The following is a 21,657-nucleotide window of genomic DNA, read 5'->3' on the forward strand; positions in this document are numbered from 1 at the left end:
ACACAGTGGCAAATATAGTAGCCCCGGGATAATTAAGGAAAAGCCTGCACAAATAAAAATGTCTTCTTGAAGGAGTCAGTAGACTCCATCAAACGCAGTGGGAGAAGAAGATCGTTCCAGAGCTTAGGAGCAACAGCCCGGAAGGATTTCTCTCCTCTGGTCTGGAAGTTTGTGCGTAAAACCATCAGCAGATTCGGATCCACAGACCTCAGAATGTGTTCTGACACTGGCCAAACCGGTATATTCAGTTAATAGATAAGAAAGAAGGCAAGGAGCATCCAAAACATTCAATCCAAAAAAAAAATATATTTCAATGATTGCTAAGTGGAAAAAAAAGGAAATAATAATTACAAGACCATCACCCAAAACCCACGGCAGTAACACCATAAGGATGAATGTTTGTCAGACTTGGGTCTGAGGTTTGCTTTTTCTGGAACACATGTTAGGATTGTTAATAGTCTTACTTCAACTGTAAAGTGTCTTAATATAACTGTGTTACGATAAGACACTTTAAATAAAACTGAATTTAATTGAATTAATGTAGATTTGTAGATAACGAAAGGCTTTCTGGCTCTCATCATGAGCATCGTAAGGAGCCGTGATGAAGCTTTTCTGCAACATGCATTCTTTCTGTGTGGATGTTATATGTTTTCCTTCTTAGGTTTAGTTCAGGCACACTACTTTCCTCCTATACTCCAAAAACAGAAATTTATTGAGAACTCTAAATTTTCCCTAGGTACAAGTGTGTGCTAAGTGTTGGTTTTTGAATACCACTGCAAAGGAACAAAGTCAGAAGATGTGGAAAAACAGTTACAGTATAGTTTTAATATTATTAATATTATTTAATATTATTATGTGAAAGGTTCCGCAAGATTTATCACAGGATATAGGGAGACAAGACATTACAGCTATAAAAATCAAATTGAAACAACAACAATGAAATGATTTTTCCACTTTTAACAGATAACTTGAAAAGTATCCCTTAAACTGAAAATATACTTTTTCACATATCTGCCTTTAAATCACATTATTCGTTCAGATGACACTTACAGATGCTGTTTCTCTCTGGAAAAAGGATGTGACAGGGACTTGATGCTTTGTTGTCGGTTTGCATCTACTTTTGGGTGAAGAGGAGCAGTAACTTTGTGTATGAAAAGACGGATCTTTTCCACAATGTTGCCTCCCTGTTTTACCTCATAGACCTGAAAAGAGAAGGATATGTATTTAATAGGGCTGCACGATTCTGGGTAAAATGAGAAAAACATTTTTTTTTAATCACGATTCTTTCACGATTTCTTTTCCCCAATATCAATATTTATTGCACTTAATTGAATAAAAAACAATAAACAGACATACTATATTCACAGCAAATACTTAAAAAACTTGTACTGCAAAACCGTGCTAAAAGTGTGGTGAAAATATATTTATTATTCAATAACAAATAAACGTTCAGTGCAGAGTAAAGAAAAGTACAAACACTGGTCACTTATTCTGTCTTTTACTGCACACGCTCTACAAATATAAATTACTTACTTACATGTTTGCACACTTGCTCTTGTTACTCTGTCATATATAAGCACATCCTCGGTCATACACATCAATATATTTTCATTTATACTATAAGAATTGTGTGATTGTTATAGGTAACAAACTTTAACCAATCAAAATGGGGTATATATTATTTTATAATAGTCGTCACTTGGAAATGAGATCGTCTATAAGTAGGAATCGAAGTTCGCGATTTTCTAACGATTAATCGTGCAGCCCTAGTATTTAATGTTTCAAATACTTTTTTTTTCCGAACTTTTTTTGCTTTCTTGTTCATTCTGTGAACCTCAGGCAAATATTTGGGACTACTTCATAGTCAAAGAAAAACATTAAAGTGTTTTCACAATGCCTGATAACCACAAGAAATTATTACAAACTATTATTTTAAATTTCTTTGGAATTTCAAAACTAGGTGTAAGGAAAAATACCTCACAAGTTTGCATCAGGATGCTTCAAATAAATACCTTCAGATAACAATGAAATAATGTTTCCATCAATCTAACATTAAAAAGACCAACAGTACCAACAACACGTGAAGTGACGCAGTGGATTAACAAACAAGTTAGCGGAGAGAGACGCTGGAAGCCGTTGATCAGTGACGTCTAGAGAAGCTAAAGAGCGGCATAAAAAAACAAACTACAGTGTTTTCAACAACTTTACATCCTGACATCGGTTTGTACATTTTAATCGAGACGTGTGTCTGCCTGTCTGCCTGTCTGTCTGTGAGTGCGCCGCTCTCGTCTCTGCCAGTGCACGAGTACTACTGAGTCGGAATACTTTATATACTATCTTGAGAATCACACAGAAATACATTTTAATGAAAAGGTAATTATTTATTGTATTAGATTAAAAGAAATGCATAAAAGTGAGTACATGAGTTGTGCCTTCATTGTCTTTTTTGTTTTATTTTTCTTTAGTGTGTGTATGGTCCTTTTTTTTAAAACAAGATTCATGATCGACCTATTCTTAGAAGAATATTATATTTTGATGACTATGTGTGTAAAGAAATGCCACAAAAATTAAGTATAGTATAAATCAAAAGAAGCATTAATTATTTATCAATTAATAATTACCTTAAACATGACAAAGCTAAGATGTATTATGATGTGTTCTGCATTAAGTAATTGCTGAAAATCAAATAGAATGTGCTAAATGACATTCTTAGTGTTATCTAAGAGGTGCCTGCAGATATAGTTTCTGGCAATAAAATCTGAATACTGTAAACATTTTCATCATTATGCTATGCTAAGAAAAAAAAAAAGGTTCACTTTTGACTGAACTGCTAACTGACCAGAAGACCACACACTTTGTATGTTTTAAGTTGCACTTTTAAAGAGATTTAAATCCAAAACAAATCATCTAGTGTCAAGATAAAAAATGTGAAAAAAAAAAAAAATAAATTATAGTTACTAGTTACTAGACATTTCCTAAACGAACAATTGCTAAAAAAAAAAAGTGTAAGTCAACAGTATTCACTTCGGTTTACTTCATGATGCTCCACCCTCTAACCAAGCAGCGCTATTTGTTAGTCCCCTTGGCCCTGCTTTGTCTCTGAGAAAGCTCACCGCCACCTAGCTGGGTGCGGCTCAGAAAGGAATTAAGGCAAGTGACAAACATTACCATTAACGTTGACTTTTGTGCCTGTATTGTGTGAAACCTTCCCCTGGATTGGAGCACACACATGCTTTATGTTTTGTGTGACGGGCCATCAGCCCAGCCATCAGAGACTGACAGGGAGTGTCTGAGGCTAGTCAAGCCAAGTTGCGTTGTCCCTTTAAATCGTGGGTGGAATACATCCAAGACGACCCCTGCACCCTGTTGGGATGAGCAGAGAAAGACTACCGACTTCTGGAAGGAAGGTGACTGGAAGTCCAGAGTGGGCACAGATGGCAGTCTGGATTCCATGGGCCATACATTTGATCTCCCTCGGCCCTGTGCCTAAAACCTCATGGCAGCCGCGAAACTAGTCTTTTAATGTTTCACTCCTTTTGGCCCTGGCTTCAAAGAAGAAAGCAAGTGAGCTTGTACATTAGCAATTAGTGTCTTCCCTTTGGAGTCAAGGAGTTGTCTTTATCTTTTGCACTCCTTCTGAGCAAATACCCTCTCAAAGAGACGCTCCAACTGCCGCTTCACTTAGACCCGGATCAGCAACATCTACATTTGCTGTGTCCAGTGAGGGTGTTGGCCTGTTATGTAAAGTGGTTGTCTGCGTTCAGAATCTCTGATGCATTACTCATCTGTTTTTGCAGATGTGTGCTGGGTTAGGGGGTTAGAACAGAGATGAGCAAACCGGTCCTAAGGGCTAGAGTGGTGCAGGATTTGTTTCAAATGATCAAGCACACAGTTTAACCATTGGGGTTTCTGCCAAAACCAACACCAGATTGACAGTCACCCGTTTAGACTACTAAGACACCGGATTTGTTAAAATATGTCTCTTGATCGGTTGGGACAAAAATCTTTACCCACTGCGACGTATTGTGTAACACTTTGCCCACCCCTGCCTTAGAGTTTACTCACTGGATGAGCTCAGCCATTATCTGAGACTAGGAAGCAGATGGATCTCTCCCTGGTGGTCTGAGGCTCACACCACCCTTGTTGTGGCTGCTTCCCTGGCCCTCCTGAGGGATATTGCCACTGAGTACATCTGTGGCCTGGGCCTCCACACATTTGACAGGGAGTACTTCGACGTGGCAAAGGTAGCCCACATTCTCTTCGGTGCTGCCGCGCCCTAGAGGATCCCAGTCTCAGTTCACTTGGGTCCTGTGCTCTGTTCCATGTGATGGGGCTATCAGAAGCAGCGTTTAGCTGGTACGTTTATCCCGGCAGTCTTTGCCTTGGTTTTAACCAATAGTGAAGCTTGGTTAGAGGGCGTAGCACCATGAAGTAGAACCCTTGAGTAATCTGAACATAACATAAGATTTTACGATGTGGCGCCAAGCCCTAAGGGACTCCATTAAGCTGTGTAGTGAGTTCATTGAGTTATCTTAGAGTCAAGGCAGGACCTCCAGGATTAACCAAAATCAAAGCTTTGTCAGAGGGCTTTGCACTAATCTTAGAACATGAAGTTATGCCTAGATAAGAATTGACATACTGGGAAGAATGATCAAATGCTTATGCTAAATGCTGTACCTTTTTAGTTGGCATCTTCAGCTTCATGAATTCAGCTTCTCGACATAAAACATTCCATGGAGCGTGTATTTTCAAGAACCCGATCCCGGGGATCTTACCCTGGAAAATTAAGACAGTTTCACAGCACCAGTTATTTTATGAAAGCAGTTTTTTACATTGGAGTGGTTGATTCAGAAATTAAAGTTAAATACATTGAATAGCAATCAGGAGAATGCAGGCCAGTAAATCTCCCACCAAGGCTGCATATGACAAACAATTGGTTTGACAACAAAATGTGCACTGTGGATGATGATGATTATCCACTCGCCTTCCTGAGAGTTTTGCTGTTGCTAGGAAACTATTTTAAGAATTCGTACTCATCAGCTGCAAGAAAGAAATGCTTTGCAATACAAGAGCTTTTGTTCAAATGGAGATTCTGCTTAGTAATCACATCCCTGGATGATTTTAGACAGGTGAGGATTTGCATTTTAAACACCCCCCTTTTTTCTGTTGATCAGACCTGCATGTCACACATCCTCTGATGAGAATGTGAAGGTTAATTGAAATATTTTACATTAATGCTGAGAAACTAAATACCTAAAGAAGTATTTTTTCATAATGGAAGTCCTCTAAGATCTTAGTTTGCACAAATATGTCTACTCTCTATGGTTTTTGGTAGTTTTAGTATCTACATAGTCTATAGTCCGGTTAGTGAAGTGCTTCTATGGGTAGAGATATAAACCGTAGTGTATGGATATTATACCATAAATATATATGTGTTGTTGTTTCTCCTATTGCCATCTTGGATCATCCACTGAATATCAGTGTTTGAGGTGGCCTTTACCTGTCTGCTTACCATCTTCCTACAGACTAGATGATTATCGCTAAACTCTGTGAATTATAGAATAGAATAGAAAAGCTTTATTCATCCCCAGAGGGGAAACACACTTTCACAACAGCGCAGTTGAAAAAAAATAAAGTGCAAGGAAAAAAGAAATAATAAAAGAGATAATACAAAATAAAAACGATCTTAAGAATATACAAATTATTTACAAAATTAGAAATTTGACACTATTAACAATTGTGAATTGCGACAGATTTTCTCCCACTCCCACCTAAAGCATTCTCCCTAATCTGTTTAACCTTCAGTCAATTTTGTCTTGCTCATGATTTCGCAAGCTTTAGAAATATTGTAAATTGATCAACATCTCCAAAAACTTTTTTTCTTACCCCCTCATCCTTCTCCAGCTCAAGCCCAGTTTCAAGCAGGTTTTCTTCAAATTCTTCACGCCTGAAGCGCTTATCATCCTCATGGTAATCTGTGCATTGATCCTGGGCGGCTATTTCAGGGTCTTCTTTGGGTTGCAGGGGTGCACGGCTGCTCCTCATGCTAAGACTTCGGCGCAGCCGGCGTATGAAGTTGCCCTCCCCAGGTTTGTTGGACTTGCGTCGGATACTATTCGGTTTCTGCATGGGGTATGCCAACACGTAGTCCACCCTTCGCTTGTTGTCAGAGAAAAATGGACCATACCGAGGACAGAGAGGCGACCCGTCATCAGCATATAGATTCTTCATTGGCTAGAGGGAAGATAAAGAATATTTAAAAATACAATGATGGAAAACAACAGTTTGTTATGTATTGTTGCTTAGAAATCAGTTTGCCGAGTCCTAGTTAGTTAGCCCAATAGTAAAAAGTGAATTTCTCACATTTATTGAAGTAATAATAAAAACTGAGTACTGTACTTAACCACGTGGTAGAATCAGCAGTAATGAGGGAAATGTTACAAGCAGTATCTGTCTACAAAACTCTGCACGTATTTTACATTCGAAATATTGACTGTGGGTAGTTTACAGATGTATGTACATTATTCCTAGCCTGGGTCAAGCGATCCCAGACTATTTTCTAAGGGTAGCATGTGCCTTGGTAGAAATAGGATGGCACCCAGGCTACATTATTGCATAATTTGAAAACAAAAAACATCAATATGTGACTAGTCTTCAATCTTTAATCTTTCAACTTTGGATAATGTTGCTGGATTCTGTGTGTGGTCTGTGTGCCACCTGGAAATTCCACACCTCCACCTAGAAGACCCACTCATTTGTTTTCAAAGGACTCCTAAGCAAAATGCATTTGCCCTTATTGTATGTTCACGACAGCAGCATCTTCTCAGCAGCAAGAACCAACTGTTTGCTTAACATTTGGTTACAATGAAAGCTTCAATCATATAAATAAACCTGTCCAAGAGTTGTGCTGCCAATTCGTGTGTTCTTCTTTGCCAGTTTTCTCTCAAAAAAGAACAAAGGAAGAATGTTGCTATTCAGCAGAACACTTTGATCTACACAGTTGAATTAGGAGCCTTAAAGTCCAAGACTTAAGATATGATTGCTGCGAGGCAGAAAAAGAAAATATTTTCAAAGAAAAAAATTTGCAAAAAACATCAACCAGGCTTGTTAAACATGGCACACCCTACACTCCCATGCTAAATATTGAAATAAGTCTAACTAACCTTAAGTTATTTCTCATGTTAGGTTAGGTTAGGTTAGGTAGAACTTTATTGATCCCTCAGCAGGTCTCCTTCGGGAAATTGTTTTTTTCCAATTAGAACACAGCAATACAGCAAATATTCATAAAAATAAAATAAGAACAAAGAGAAATAAATATGTACTTACTGATGAAAATGCAAAGATTAAATTGCACTTCCCTGCATAAATGTTTTACAAATGTGTTTACTACCAGTGTGTTCCTTAAGCAAATACTTTGTGTAACAATGCTTTTACAGCCTGTTTTACTGTCTTGTGTCCTCTTTTTTCATTTTCAGTAAAAGTCATAGCAGCCCTGTAGAGCAGCTTACTCTTTACTCTCGGGTGTGTTTGTTTTATCGCTTCATAAGAGTTAGACTATTCAAAAGCCCTCCTCAGGACAAATTCTGACACACTCACATCTCTGCAAGTGTCATAACAGTCTGAAACTAAAATTGAAGCATTGAGTGAAGCAGAGGTGAACATCTAGGTTAGTTTGAGAGTCCTTAAATAAATAAATAGTAACCAGGGCGGCCCTGCAGATGATGATAGCCTGTCAATACTGGACCAATTGACAGTAAGTAAATAAGTAAGTAATTTTTATTTATATAGCGCTTTTCCAGACCAGGGTCACAAAGCGCTTAAACAATCAAAACAATATTCAATAAAGTATATACTTTAAAGGTCAAGATAAGCTAATCCAATGAAATCTACTGAATCAGTGGCCCTCATAACAAAGAAATGGCCCATTGGATAATTTTCTAACTGCCAAAGGGAATTTACCAAACAACACATCTTCAAAAAAAGTTTAGCAACATTTTAACAAATCTATATGGAAAAAGGGTAAAAGAGATCCACAACACTGGCCCTTCAATGTTGTAGTGCCAAAGCAACAACATTTCATTACACAGTAACAGTTATATTCGCTAATATTGTATGACAACCCCAAAACATATTTTAAAAATAACAACAGTAGTTAAAAAAAATAATTAAAAAATCAAAAATAAATCAAAAAGCGAACCCTTACCTCAAAAACACAATGCTGTTATTAACGCTGCTCAAATGAACAGTGGTGACGACTTGTATTAAAGATAGCTACAGGTAGAGTAAAAGCAAACACCTGTGCAGATGAGTCGATCAGTCGAGGAAGAGGCAGGGTGGAAGATACCATTACCTAGTCAAGGGGTGCACTTGTACACTAGTGGATAAAACGTAATTTTTTACTACTCTTCACATGATTTTATATGGTTTGGCTGTAATGGGTGTACGCTCTCTAGTTTGTTCAGTGGTGTTGTAGTTTATTTAAAAACTGAAGGACCGTAAACACCAGTGGGACGTGCTCTACCTGAGCTACGCTAGATGTCAATCAAGTCAGGGCGGCGCGGGGATGAGCGACCGATAACATGGTCAATCCACAATCCTATTTTACCAAATATATTCTTGTTACATCTTGAAAGTGCGTCCAGTGGTTGTGATAGAGTGGGTTTGGTTTGCCATCTAGTGGTAATCATCAATACAACATCTGGCGGTTCAGGGCTAGTTTTGGTTGGCCAGCAGGTCAGTAATAGTAACATGCCTTAGGCATAGCAGCAAGAAGTATTGTGAAGTCACAATAGAGGATTTACATTGAAAATACAGTCTATCGTGTGAACACACACACACAGCTTTGTAAATATGTTAGTATTCTTACTTTCACTTAATAGATATTTTTGTTTTCATTGATCTCAAAGATTAAACTAACTGCTCTTTCGAATTGTTCAACTCCCATTTATTTCCACAATTTTAAAGGACAACTGATGTGTTGATTTCAGTGTCTCTTAAATGGATCATGGACCTCTATTGTACTCATCAGAATCTATCTGTTTGCAAAAAATTCTCTTTAATTGTAAAAGTATTTAGATTAGAAAATGCACTTAACCTCCACCTACTGAAAAAGCTGGTTGAAGTCTTTCCCTCCAAGATGCAATTAGTCCCTCATCATGATGATGTCTTGGTGTTATAACTTTTTTACTATAGTCTTCTCCCCCGTCTGAAATCGATCTATCTATCTCAGCAGTGGCGCCTGGCCCACAATAATCAACCGTGATGATTTTGTATGTTTGGAGAACTTAAGCCCATTTGCTAATGTAAATATTTATATTAAAATAGAGTTTTGTACAAAAAGACACATACTGATGAGAACACTAAATGATCAACATCAATTTAAGAGACACTCAAATCCACACATTAGTTTCCTTTAGTAAAGACGTTCTAGGGCTGTGTCACATAAAGTGGTAAAGTACAAAAAATACAAAAAAATTAAATGTATTATTATTTTTACATTTCGGTAGCCCCAAAAACAGACACACCTGAGGAAGTCAGCTCATGTGACTGAGAGGGGCAGTGCTCCTGTGTTATGTTACCATGCCGTCCAGGGATACCACCAAGGCAAGAGCATGCAACCCTCAAAAAACAGGAAACTGATAAAGCCTCTCCTCTTTTCAAATCATGGCCATGTTACCTAGACTGAGTTGATATTGATTGACCTTTAAATCCCAAATTATTCTGGTTTAACTTTGAGTGTGTTTATGTTGAAATTTGTATTTCTCCATGTATTTTGAATCTGCCGTTTCTTTACTTTTGTAAATCCTTGAAGTTGGGTGGAGAAGAAGCCATCTGACATGTCCCAACAACCTCTAATATTGGGATTTTCCATTCTCCCAAATCAGTCTCCTCCTTCTCAATTAAGATAGTCTTAATGTTATGTATTTGACATTTCTCTCAATATTTCAATTTGGATTGTGGTGGTTGTTAACTTTCTCTTGAAGAGCGACTCTCATTTTATTTTGGCTGTTATCCAAGGTAATAGTGCTGCTCCCAATTTTCCATCACCCAAAAAGCTATAGCTAAAGCTATATAAAGGATTGGTATGGCTCTCCTGTTCTTCGTTCTACATTTCTGTGTCTTTTTTCCATGTCTCATCTCCAGGGGTTTCCAACACTCTTCCACTTGACAATGTATTTTATTATATTTCAATTATCAAACAACTCAGAGCCACTGCTATTAAGCTGCTAGATACTTACTACATCATTTTAATAAGATATTTAACAAATCCTACCAGTTTGACACATTGCATTAAAATGTGTTCACTCTGCTTTGCCTTATCTAAACTACACACAACAACCATCATAAGCAAAACTAGAGAAAACTCTTACTATGGAATCACTAGTGTTGCCAAAGCCAACATTCTTGTCTTCACCCGGGACCGGGTAGTAGTTTTCACTTCTCCTCATGGTGCCAGGCTCACCCTCCTCTTTGGAATCCAGATGCGAAGAATCTGTGAAAGACACATTTATATGAATATTTAATAATAATATTTTACAGAATGGCATTAAATCTCTCATCAAACATCTGCAGAGCCCTCTTCAGCAGTTGGCATGTTGGCAGCAAGGATTAGTCGATGTTGTCACTACACAACAGATACTGACAATAGTTGACGAATTTCATTGATGGCTATTTTCACAAGACATATTTTTCTAAAGGGGCAATAGCGCCTCTACCGAGTGGTCAAGTATACCAATATAGCAGCGCTCCCCACAGCAGCTACATTCCTTTAAATCTCTCAATTTCCGGTGCATTTCACCTCTGATATGTTTGATAATGATGTCCAACCATTTGATGGGAAAACACATCACGGTTGTTGTTAAACATGTCAGAGTCTCACCTGTAGCAGATTAAGAAAAAAACAAACCTTTTGGCTTTACTATGGTCCATTATATATGTTGTCTAAAAGAAAATGTACATTTGCCTGTGTACACAGTCTGTATTAAGGGTTGGAAAAGATCCTTACTCAAACTCCACCAAGACTTTTTTATCTGGAGAGAACATAAGAACGTAAGACCCAAACAACACTCAAAACCCCAAACAAGTAAACAACCTTGAGGATTGTTCAACCAAAAAGCTTGACAACAAATGGCTATTAGGAAACTGGAAACTTACCCAAAGACCAAATTGTAGAAAAATGAAATGAAGACATGCTTGGAAATAGAAGCCTAATAGATGTGACACTAACTGAACTGGAAACTGAAGACAGTGATTGTAAAGAAACTAAAATAGTAAATGACAGAACAGACAATTATCAGTTGGAGAGAATCAAGCCTGCAGAGATTGTTGAACAGGAAAAATAAACTGAAAAGAAAGTTGTTTCCCATTGATTGCCTGATTCTAATTCGTTTGACCAGACTGCCGATACTGTACGCAGGTAAAGGAACCCTGACTGAATATTTTACAAATTGAACCCTGGTAAGCACTCTGGTTGTTTCCCCTGATTGCGGCACCTAATGTGGCCTATTTTCATATTTGAAACTAAAAGAAAAGTCATATTTGTGCTCTGGTTACTTTCTGGTTTACTCTCAGTACCTAGAATTATATGAAAATACCGTGAAGTTGGTTAGAGTAAAATGGGATGGAAGAGGAGAAAACAGAAACTGACACCGACCCCAAGTTCTCAAGCATAGAGAACAGATCTCTTGATATGATAAATACAGCAGATCACAACAGTCCGTATGCAGGGGAAATACAGAATTAGAAAACATTCAGATTCAAGTTTATCAATCCTAAAGTTGTTGCACACGTGGAAACACTTACGTACATGTGGTGCTTATAACAATGTAACACCCTCAGTGAGTATTCACAGATACCACAGTCAAAATAGCGTGAGAACCTGCAACATGTAGTTGAAGTTCAAGTGTTAATAGAGCAGGCAATGTCTGTGAACTTGTCTGGGTGGCTAAGATATCTTGTCCAATTATCTTAACACTGTAAAAATGTTTGGGCTGACTAAAAACATCACTGTGATGTATAAAAAAAAACACACTAATGTTGGTCAAGGTAAAAGGGGTAGTTTTACATGTTGGCGAAGGTCTTGATTGCAGTGATTTATTTAAAGTTATTCATATTTATTTATCAAAATTAAATATTGCTTTTTTGTTTTAAATACAAACACTATGAACACTCTTGTTTGAATAAATACTAAAACCAATGAGTAACAGTGTGGCAGTTTTTTAGCAGTGAACTTAGTTTAATACTTGTCTAGAACATGAATGAATATATATTTTTACTCTGCAACTCTATAATAACAAAGCAAAAAACATGTAACAGAAGTGCATCAATTTGAGTACAGTTTATTATAAGTATAAATGTATAAAAGATTTTCTATACAACATTTCCTTGAGGTATCTGACATTTGATCAAAAGAAATTACTAAACAGGTTGATTATTTATTGCCTGGTTCAGTGTGGGCCTTGTTTTATTTCACCCTGTTCTCTGAAGGAGTTGTGACTAATGGTGAAGGTTTGAACTGCGATGACATCCTCCATTTGTGTGGAACCTTATGGAGAATTGTAGAATCATCTCTATCCACACACTAAGAGCTGCAGCTCTGAAAATTGAACAGCACCCTGGAAAGCCTCCACTGCTGGTTATAACAACAACAGGAGTCTAAGGACGCCAGGTGAGGGTAGGGCGTTGCTTTAACTGCATGCTTCATGTTACAACAGACTCTATCCATTGTATTTAAACAACTGATCTCATGTTAGCCTGGCGATCACCCTCATGTTTTGAATTCTGCTGGACGCATACAATAAGAACCCTTAAAGCTGCATTTACACTTGAGGGCTATTCATATCTAAACCAAGTTCTTGATATTATTTCTTAAAAACACATTGTCCTTAGTAGTGTATACAAACGGTTAAACAGCTATTGTTGACGTAAATAAACACAGGTACTACCACAATGTTTTGTAATTGTTCTGTGTCTATCCAGTTGGTATGTCAATAGCCCAAAGCAAATACTTCTTTCTTTAGAAAATGCCATTACAACCGTATTGGGCATAGCCCTGGGCATAACTAGATAGCTGGTTTTCATGGGATGGATTTTTACAGAGATCTCCAGTAGAAATGACAAACATAACACCATCTTTCTACCATCCATCCACCCATCAATCCATCCATCCTTCAATATATCTTTCACCGCTTATGCGTATCCAGTGTTGGCTGACTAGGATAGCAGCCAGAACAGGATGACAATATCTTCAAATGATGCAAAGGCACTGGTTTCAAGAACTCGGACACCATGAAGAAAAGAAATGTCAGTCACTTGCCTCCACAATCTTCTTCCTTCAGTCCACACACACATTTTCCAAAAAAATATCAATTTTAGTCCGCCTGACATGGACAGCTAAATGATGGAATGACATTTCATTTAATCTAACCAGCCCTTTTACCAATCTTCCTTTCCAACAATTACTCTTCGTGATCACCATCAGCAGAACAAGTGTTGTCAGTCCACAATGATTGCTTCCAGTTTTTTCTATAATTCTATATTGATCAGCACTTTCTGGTTCACAGTTTTTCGACATAATGGACAGAAAATACACAGACTGTTGTACTGTATCAATATTATTATTTCAGAAAAGTCATTTGTTTACAGGCTCAAGTCTGCTACTGCCTCACCTCTTTCTAGCTGCATTGCTGCTTAAACAGAAGAAACAGGCGAGTTGTTGTTTTCAAACAGAGAGGTACAAACGAAAAGACACGCTGTGTGACCTCCCTGCAAAATCCAGACTTTACTGCTGTACTTGCTTTATATTCGATCTTAATAACATCTGGGCTTTGTGACCTGAAGCCCCAACAAACATGAAAAATAATCACTTTAAAATGCAGATTTCTATTGATAATTCAAAGATTGATTTGACATTTAACATCCCCAATACTAAGGTAAGAGAAATTTTGAGAGAGCTTCTGAATGCAACCTGTTTCCTAGATGAGAGGACAAACTCCATTTATTATTTATGTAATGAGTGAATAGTGACAGAAACGTATCTGCGGTTAGGTTCCGAGTACCCTGTGTTCAAGATTTCCCTATTTTTTTATTATAAGTGACGGTTGCATGGAGCTGTGAGAAGCCTTCAGTTCCAGCAATGTGTGTGTAACTCATTAAGGCTCAACTATTATTAATGTACAACGAAACACAAGCAAAAAAATCATTCGACTTAATATGAAAATAAGGTATTTCACTGATATTTAATTAATTGTAATAAAAAACAATGCAGTACAAGTAAACAAATGCCAGCATGTGCAGTTACTTTCTGATACAATCTTCAGGCATGTTGGCAGCATGCCTGAGAGGATGCAGCCAGCATGATATGCACTCAGACAGGACATGTCTTTAAATTATCACAGGCTGCACTCACCATGTGGTCACACCACTGTCAGTCACAAATCTAAATTTGCCTACATAAATTTTGACTTAATGTGAGAACTTCCCATATTTTCAAAGCTGTAACTATTTTAAGTACCAATTCTACCAGTAATATTTGCTTGACCAATAACACATTGGGTCAAGACAATCATAAAAAGCTTTTATTTTAGGGACCCAGTTATGCTTTTCTGAAGAAAAGGAAAAAATAGGTATAACTGAAATTGAACTTGAGAAAAAACATTTTTATTTAATATGCGTTTACTATATATTGTATGAATTGCATTGAAATTTTATATATTTGATAGATGCCCACTTTCCCTTAACCTGACCTGATAAGTTGTTTGTTCTCGTTGACCAGTGACCTATGTCAATAACTTGTCTTTTGGTGAATGTTAAGCTTCTGTTTTGCAAAACATATGCAAAACTGTCTGTCTTTGGTGGCTCAGCATGCACATCAAAGATCAGTCCATGAATCTTAGCTCTAGCTTAGCACTAGATATAGTCTTCTGGTCTTTTGAACGAACTGTTCAACTTTTTGGGGCGGTTGAGTAATTCACTTTTAAACATATTTTTGGGTTCAAACTGTTTAAAATGACAGTTAAGGTTTTTAATGTACTCTTTTATAAGAGTAAGAGAAGTATATACTTCAAAACTGAAACACTGGTAATTGCTCCTGATGATAAGATTCCAGGGTTGAGTCAGTACTTGGGTGACTTAGGTCAGTCTGTCAAACTGAGCCTGAGAAACCTGGGTGTTGTATTTGATAAAGACATGTCTCTTGTTCGACACTGCAGAAAACTGACCAGAAACTGTTTCCTTCAACTGAGAAAAATCTCTAAACTTAGGAAAATGTTGTCGAAACATGATCTGGAGCTTGTAATCCATGCGTTTGTTTCTTCTCGTCTGGACTATTGCAACAGTTTGTTTTCATGTCTTAACAAGAAGGAGCTGTCTCGTCTGCAGTTGATTCAGAACTCTGCAGCGAGAATTCTGACCTGCTCAAGTAGAAGAACTCACACCTCTCCAGTCCTTAAAACTCTTTACTGGCTTCCAGTTTCTTTCAGGATCAACTTTAAAATTCTGGTTCTTACTTTCAGAGCTATTCATGGTCATACTCCTCCTTACATCACTGATCTGATCCAGCCTTACACCCCAGCTCGGTCTCTGAGGTCTGTGGATCAGAATCTACTTATGGTTCCATGCACACGGCTCAGGACCAGAGGAGAGAAATCTTTTCAGGCTGTTGCTCCTAAGCTTTGGAACGATCTTCCTCTCTCTTTGCGCTTGATGGAGTCTACTGACTCCTTTAAGAAACATCTTAAGACGTTTCTATTTGTTCAGGCTTTTCCTTGAATTTCTCGAACTCCTGTGTTGTTCTCAGTATTATCTTGATCTTTAAAGTATGTACTTTTTTGAGTATTGTTTTGATTGTTTAAGCGCTTTGTGACCCTGGTCTCGAAAAGCGCTATATAAATAAATATTACTTACTTACTATTACTTACTTTTATTTAAAGTGATGTAAATGTATTTTAACTGCTTTGAATGTCTCCCTGTCACATTAATCTTATTGTTGGTTTTGGTTTATTATTCAGGCTGTATTTGTGTTTGCAAAATGATTTTAAAAATGTATTACTAATATATTTTGTTAGACTAACCCAACGGGATCCAGTATCCCTTTAAATGCTCACAGAATCAGTATAGTGTTGGACCCTAAAATGTCTCTAATGGATGAATGCTACATTTCGGGAGCCCATAAATTAACTTTCTTGGTGATGGCTTCAGTTGAAGATTTAAAAAGCCAAAAGTACAAGTCAAATAAATAGCCATTGAAGGAAAAGGCCTTATATATTAGTAGCAATTATTTATTGCTGGTGTAAGATAACTAACTGTGTCGACTTGTGGTGGATTATAGTGGACAAAGATCTTATATTTGTTCTTTATTTTAAGTGATGTTGTACATATTGTCTGATATATCTGAAGGATAGAGAAGTGCATCATGAAACCGGATGATCAATATGTAATATTTATCTACGTTTCCAGGTTCTTCAGGTGTTCCCTCAGAAACTCAGCCTCATCCACTGGCAGCTGTCTTGTGCGCTTCTTACCTAGTGGCACATCTTTGTCGTAGTTTAAATGTTGCGTTTGTTTCAAAACAATGTCTGTTACGCTCATAATCTCATTAGAAACAGCTCCAATCATTTTAGTGAGCAATCGGACCAAACAATATACTCCAACAAATAAACACCAGGACTGTTGTCATTAATACGTCGGAAAAAAAATCCCAGTCAGCGTATTATTCTACGTTTTCATTATTCGCGTAAACATTTGCCTCTTACCGGACATCTCGGTGCCTCCGCCGTGATCGACGCTCTTTTGCGGATCATTTTCGGCATCTTGACGCTCCATCGGGTCTTAAAACGCGCTCGGTTTATTTCGATCAGCCGTGGTGTTCAGCGCCACATCTGTCCCTGTGAGGGTCTCGCAGCCCACTGCAGCTCTCACGCATCCTCGTGCGTGACCAGTATATCACCGAGCGACTGTCGTGGGCGCGCGTAAACCAGGAGCATCGCTCGGACTAGTGTCGGAATCCACTCAGTACTGTGAAGCTCGTCATCAAGCCAGAAACAGCATGGCATCGTGATGCATTCAGACCCCTGAGGCTTCATATTAGTTACACACAAAATGATACTGCGCTAACAAAATGAGAACTATTAAAACGATTTAGTTTGTCGTTTTGAGGCTTGTACTCGCCAATAGGAACAATGCAATAACATTTCCATGATTGCTTTTCATTTTCTTGTAATTTTAATTTATAGAAAATATTAATATTTTTCAACTAGCATCGCAAACCCAGATTATAAATTTTCAGATTTGACTCATAGTTAAGCGGTATTTTTATTATTTTTATTCTATCTTAAAATTTAGCATTTTAACAAATGTGTACGGTACAGTTAAATTTTGTACTTCTATAAACTACATGTATCAGACAATTTGCAGTAAAGCTCAAGACAAATCTCCTTTTTTTCGGTGTTTTTGCCTCCATGTTCAAATGCAGTTGCTGGCTCTTTTCTAACAAATAAGTATACATTCGTAGCAGGTGTCGAGCGTTCGGTTAGTGCTCGACTCTAGTGTTTCCCCATTGCACGTGAACGCACCACCGCTCCTTCGCCGGCTTCACGCTCCATGGTAACGCGCGTTCACGCGCCAAGGTATAGCAGACGCCGGGAGCCCAGAGCGCAAGTACGCGAGGCATGTCGGTCGTTGAAAACCGGCTGGTTGACGGGGCGTGTATGATATTATTTTATATTATCGTCGTGTTGGAAGACAGAACCAAGCGTCCGCCCACGTTAAACCATCATGTAAAGTAACGAAGCCACACTTCAACACAGATATAAGCGTCTTTCCTTCTTTTCGTAGGTACTCGTCTACACTCGGGTGCATCTAATTTAAAGTGGTAAGAAAACTAACGCACCACTCAGGTAGAGAAGAGATAGAAAATCCAAAGAACTCTGATTCTAAGTCTACAAGTACATTTAATTTATAATAAATAAATTATAAATAAATATTTATTTATTTATATCTAGATTAATCTTGTATCCAGTCTTGACTCATAGAAATGGCTTCCTACCTTTCCTCTGCGACTTCAGTGGTCCCGATGGTTAGAAGGCAGAGGCGACCCGACAATTGATAAGGTGAAACTTTCCACTCTTCCACATAAGGGTGGAGGAGGAAGTGCTACTGTCTCCACAGGTGAGGCTCTTTCTCCTCCCACATCAACCCTCAGGTGGCCCTGCTGCGTGACAGATTCTGCTGCTAGTGTCCCTAACTCGCCCCTATGTGCACGTCTCGTGTTTGTTTGCCTCATGCGATGTAGTTACACATAGAGGGCAAGATGGTACGCATTCCACTGCGTGCGTGTGGAGACTTGCAGACGACTGTTTTAAACTCCCTCAGGTAAGAAAAAAGCCTCCTCAAGTGGGACCACTCCCAGTCAATGAAGCAAAATTGTTGAGTAAATGAAAAGCTCTGGACAATATGCCAGTTGCCTCCCAACTTCACCACCAAATTTCCCAATAAAAAATAATGATGCCGAGTTTTACAGCCTGTTTGTGGTGGTGCTACAACTTGTTTGTTTGTTAGTGAATTATTTTTTTCATGAATATTGTATACAAGATATTTGAAAACAAAGAAAAGGTCCTGAAAGCGCAAAATAGTTTAACCATGTCATGGTTTGATCCATCAACAGGTTCCTTGAGTTGATAATAATAATAATAATAATTGAACTTTTTTTTTTTTTTTTTTTTTTTTTTCATTTTGAGAATTTTTGTTTTAGTTGTGTTTAAAGTATTTTACTTCATTACATTATTGATCAAATCCATAAAAAACGTCTTTCAAAAGAGGATACATGAGGATGTTTCAATCAAGGAGTGCTGTAATTTTGAAGAAAATGTCAAAATAACCCAAAAAAATATATGATGTGAGGATAATGAAGGATTGCACAATAACTTTTAAACAATAATATATACTTTGAATGCCCCTGATTTTCCCATATTCAATTTTATTTTCTAACTACGGACCGGCTCGACAACCACAAGCTTCTCTGATATGCTAACTCAGCAATGTTGTCAAAAAGAAAATAAATGTTTACCCAAGAGATTTGGGTTTTTGGCCTTATCAACCTAGCTGCTTCAATTTTTTACATTACTGACTAGAATTGCTTGGTGTAGAACTTTAAAGAGGCTCGTGTGAGTAAACGTTTGTGGATTTAACAACTCTAAAGTGCCTCCATTTCCCTTGTCCAGCTTCTGAATTTGAGTCACCTGTAGCTTTTGGCGTAACATGTTCAGCGCAGCTTCCAATGATGGTCCGGGAAAAAAGCAATAGCCAGATAGATTTAAGACCATACAATATAAAAATAATTAATTTTCAACATTCTTTTAGCAAAAACTGTACCAGCAGTTCTAAAGCTTGTCTTTTGACGAGGATAAAATAAGTTTATAGTTTTTCCTAAATATGCATTTGTCTTTCATGCTGTTTACAATTTCACACATGGGCTTGAGTTTTTTTGGTAATTTAATTGAGTTGGGGTTTGCAGTTGAAGAAAATCTAGTATAACATCAGATAACATCACATTCTACGCAGAAATGTATACCAAGTATAGAGAGTAAGTAGTCTTCTCTTTTAATACAAAACATTGAGCGTGACACAAATTATACATTTGCATATATAGTCATTGGTCATTGATGTGACCATTTAGAGCCCCCCATGATGTCGTGTTTCGGGTCGCCACAGCGAAGTGGGGTTTCAGGTGATTTCCATTCCCTCCTCTCCTATTGTTTCGGGATTACCTTTGTGTAAAAAGACTCTGAGATTGATATTTTTTAAAGAGTTCTCCCAGCAAACTTTAGTCTGCCACCACCCATATATAACAACACACACAAGTTGGCATGGGCAATTGGAGTAGCAGCAGATGACAATAAATGATATTGAACTCATTTTATAATGATTTGTATCCCTCATAGGTAACATGAAGTAAACCACACCCTTCCATGGACTGTGGAAGTGGGTCTTTAAGCTGCCCTCTGAACATGCCAGGTTTAACTTTTGAATTTGAAAAGTTGCTCACTCAACACGATTCAAAATCATGCTCCGGGCTGAAGTGGGACCATGTGTAATGTCTTAATGTCTTAATGAGCCAAATGTTACACTATTACTCTAACGGCACAGATATGGTGTGAAGACAGGTGAGGAATTTTGCATCAGCCCTACTATAGGAAAGATAATAAAGCTCACCTGAAATGAACCATTGAAGATATTTGCTTCCCCGTGTTGTGAGCTTGGCAGAATATATTCAACTTAATGAACTCTCCTATATACGGTATATATACTGTATAAAATCAGAGACCATCTTCTTGAAAAAGAATGGAGGGTACAATTTAGGTATTGGATGGAGGTACGGATGCATTTTATGATGTAGATAGAATGAGCAGAAAAACCAGCAGCCACCAGTGGATTTCTGCAAGTCTCATCAGATCTTTTGGAGGGGGGCAGACATTCACCGTAAACACGGCATCTGAACATGTCCACATCTGATGACAGTACAAACATTATAGCCACTCATTTGCACCAGGTGCCCATCTGACATTGAAGCACATGAAAGCCTTTGGTTCGGTCACAGTGAAGACCAGTCACATTTAACATTCATTCGGATCTAAATAGACATATTATCCTTAATATAATTTCTAACAGACCTCAATCGCACTAATCCCAACATTACTCAAAAAGTTTATAATCAGGTATGGTAGAGGAGACAGAGAAGGATTTTTTAATATTGACGGTCAATCCAACCTTTCTAAAGCAAACATCTTCTTCAAGCTTTTTTTTCTTTACTTGACTTCATAAAATTTAAGGATGGCAATATTCCCATAAGAAACAAAGGGAGGAGAGACATTCAGTTCCCCCTAGAGTCCTGATAATAGCCCACACAAATTGATTAAAACTAACAATAAAAGTTGAACCATATCAGTATTAAGTTTTACAGCCCTCTCCAACTGCAGCAAAAACATTTTAATGTTTAAAGCCAGACCTGCTCCCTGCTCTCATTTTTGTGACAGTTAGGATACAGAACAACTTACTTCATTTGCAGATAATCCTTAATTATCTGTACATCACCTTAAGACCCCTTGTTTGGGTTTATAGCATAATGAGAGAAGGTAGCAGGATATGTGTGAAGCTGTGTGAATCTGCTCCACAAAACCAAAAGTTATTTTTTCTTCACAACAAAAAAACCACAAGATGATGTTGGTAGCATCAAAAAAAAAGGAACGATTCAATAACCTTTAATCTACACCAAAGCCCGGAAATCTGTTTACTTTATTTGGTGGGCGGCCTGAGGCACCAGCCATCAGCTTACTACCAAAAGACAGTTCAAAACTATCATTCAACAACATTTGCTAAAATGTTCCTTATAGCTGTTTGTGGATTGAAAACCTGTGACACACCCTTCAACATCCCCCACCAGAAGAATCTCTCACAAAGGTTTAATGTCAACAAACTTGGTCTGTTTTTTACTATTCCAGTTGAAAGTGGACAGACCAGAACACCAGCTACTCTCACGTCTACAGACTGCTGTGAGCACATCACGGTGAGAAATCAAAAGCAGGGAGTTGTGTTTGCTAAATATTTCACATGAAGGTGTCGGGTAGACTGAGTTGGGGGATGCACCAAACAGAACGAAGTTTG

General features: G+C 37.8%; 1 protein-coding gene across 3 annotated transcripts in view; it reads right to left on the minus strand.

The window, feature by feature from the left end:
* Positions 1 to 18,199, minus strand: part of ano1a (anoctamin 1, calcium activated chloride channel a) — a 35,267-nt gene extending 17,068 nt beyond the window's left edge. For 2 of the 3 annotated variants that reach the window (XM_087785444.1, XM_087785443.1), the window contains exons 1-5: positions 16,752 to 16,924; positions 10,371 to 10,492; positions 5,887 to 6,234; positions 4,678 to 4,776; positions 1,051 to 1,202 (exon numbers count right to left, since the gene is read on the minus strand). In XM_087785444.1, the coding sequence (XP_087641570.1) occupies positions 1,051 to 1,202; positions 4,678 to 4,776; positions 5,887 to 6,234; positions 10,371 to 10,492; positions 16,752 to 16,821 (791 nt within the window). In that variant the 5' untranslated portion in view covers positions 16,822 to 16,924. Of the gene's footprint in view, positions 1 to 1,050; positions 1,203 to 4,677; positions 4,777 to 5,886; positions 6,235 to 10,370; positions 10,493 to 16,751; positions 16,925 to 18,043 lie in introns of those variants that run through there. The other variant, XM_087785446.1, reaches the window with a different exon arrangement.
* Positions 18,200 to 21,657: the final 3,458 nt, after the last annotated feature.

The sequence above is a fragment of the Callionymus lyra genome, chromosome 2, assembly GCF_982586985.1.
Source record: "Callionymus lyra chromosome 2, fCalLyr1.hap1.1, whole genome shotgun sequence".
NCBI lineage: Eukaryota > Metazoa > Chordata > Actinopteri > Syngnathiformes > Callionymidae > Callionymus > Callionymus lyra.